The sequence below is a fragment of the Teleopsis dalmanni genome, chromosome 1 (assembly GCF_002237135.1).
Source record: "Teleopsis dalmanni isolate 2A chromosome 1, ASM223713v2, whole genome shotgun sequence".
In the NCBI taxonomy this organism is placed as follows: Eukaryota; Metazoa; Arthropoda; class Insecta; order Diptera; family Diopsidae; genus Teleopsis; species Teleopsis dalmanni.
Window position 1 is genome coordinate 75717616 of NC_051846.1, and position 2116 is coordinate 75719731.

At 29.9% G+C, this 2116-nt stretch overlaps 1 protein-coding gene across 4 annotated transcripts; it reads left to right on the forward strand.

The window, feature by feature from the left end:
- The first annotated feature begins 201 nt into the window (after positions 1-201).
- Positions 202-1844, forward strand: LOC119671970 (peptide methionine sulfoxide reductase). 4 transcript variants are annotated; one of them, XM_038082890.1, is made up of 4 exons: positions 202-376; positions 438-708; positions 837-928; positions 1028-1844. In XM_038082890.1, the coding sequence occupies exons 3-4, from the start codon at positions 924-926 to the stop codon at positions 1773-1775; spliced, it is 753 nt and encodes a 250-aa protein (XP_037938818.1). In that variant the 5' UTR covers positions 202-376; positions 438-708; positions 837-923; the 3' UTR covers positions 1776-1844. The 4 variants fall into 4 exon arrangements, with proteins under 4 accessions (XP_037938818.1, XP_037938819.1, XP_037938820.1 ...); XM_038082891.1 differs by having other exon boundaries at positions 438-442; XM_038082892.1 differs by lacking the exon at positions 438-708 and having other exon boundaries at positions 202-404.
- The last annotated feature ends 272 nt before the right edge of the window (positions 1845-2116 follow it).

Genomic DNA, 2116 nt, shown 5'->3' on the forward strand with positions numbered 1-2116 from the left:
ATTTTATGCAGGAGAGGAGCCCAACATGATTTTTTTGTTAATATATAATATATAGAACTAAACATAGAAAAAAAAAAGTATTCCATTTCAATGATAAAATATGGATAGTGAAATATAAAAATTTTTTAATCAAATCTATGATTATAAAGTCAAGTCAAATTAAAAATATAATGCATTTCTTTAGCCATTAGATATATGTACTAATATATGTACTGCAGAAACTTGAAAAAAAAAAAAAACAAAATTATCTATTATCTGTCTGTAGATATAGATTATTTTGGGACACGACTGTCTCCTCTCAGTCTCTCTGTTCGCTTTCTACAAAACGAAGAGCGTGGAAGAAAGAATGCGTACTAAGCTTCGAGAAGTTTTATATGTAAATATACTCAAATATATACTGTGACGTACGTATAATTGGCCAGCTCTTTTTATTTCAGTTTACGTACGTATCTCAATTTTTGAGTCAGATAAGGCAATGTAAAAACAAACCCAGTAGCGGTTAGAAAAAATAAAGCGCCCTATGAATTTAAACTTTTTTGGGCTCTGTTTTACGAATTGCTACCATGCAAAAATTGGAATGTTTGAATTTACAACTACTGCGCAGTGAGCGCGACGGAATAGATTTATCGTCTAGCAAGTGAATTTAGCGCTGTATAGCTTTTTCGGCCCTAGTTTGATTGCGACCTCGTGCGATACCACGTACCGCTTGTGTGCATCCGAACAAATTTTATTAAATTTAATATTCTGTGACTGCAATAAAATTTAGCATATTTATTTTATTTTATTATCGTTTGCCTAATAAATAACAAATAATAATAAAAGAATTATAATTTCAGACTTGATACTTGCTGGTTTTTGTATCTCGGAGTAGAATTCAATCGCATTAGAAATAATAAAAAGAATCAAAAAAAGACTCAAAAACGATGAGGTATATACGTACATGAAGAAGTGTTTGTGTACTTTTAAGTGTTTAATATAAATGAAGCGTATTACTTATATCTAAACCAGTTATAATTTTACTTTCTAGTCTTTCAGTTCGTATGTTGAGTTTGTTTCGTAAGACTAAAATGTGTGACTTAGATCTGAAAAAAGTTGCGGTTGAACAGCAAGAGCTGAAAATTTCACCTGTACACAATACAAATACAACAGTAAAAACAGCTACGTTCGGTATGGGTTGTTTTTGGGGCGCAGAATCGCTTTACGGTGGCACCAAAGGTGTTTTACGTACTACAGTCGGGTATGCTGGTGGTTCCACAAATATACCGACATACCGTAATATTGGTGATCATACTGAAGTACTGGAAATCGATTATGACCCAAATGTTATATCATTCAAACAACTTTTACATTTGTTTTGGAATAATCATGAATATGGTTTAACTACAAAAGTGAAACAACAATATATATCACTCATTTTATATCATGACGAAGAACAAAAAAGTATTGCGGAAGCATCTAAAGAAGAACAAAAAAAGAAGCGTGCGCCAGAGGTTTTGATAACGAAGATTTGTGAGAAAAAAACTTTCTATCCAGCTGAAGATTATCATCAGAAATACAGATTGCAAGGACATAAGGATCTAACAAAATCATTAAATTTGAATTCAAAATTGCTATTAACTTCTTATGTAGCCACAAAACTCAATGGATACTTAGCTGGTGTAGGTGGTTTGGCTCAATTTAATGCTGAAGCAGATACATTGGGATTGACACCAAGCCAAAAATCATATTGTTCCTATTATACTGAAAAAAATGAAGGAGGCGGACTATACTGTTAATTTATTTTTAAACAATAGCCTATTGAAAAAAATTATAGTTTTAAATTTTGTTTCGGGTTGTTTTTTATAATGCAATTGTAACGGAAAATATAAATAATCACTATGAAGAAATACAATTAAATTATATCAACAAATATTTCGAAAAAAAGATAAGAAAATTAATTCATAACTTATCAAAAGTAAATTTATACGTATTTGTTTGAAGAATAAATAAATATAATCAAAATATTTCATTTTGGACTGATGTGTATATGAATTGTATTATTTATTTAAATTAATAACTTATTTTGTTGTGTGTAAAAGGTATAGAATATAGGATAATAAGACTATAGGTAACACTT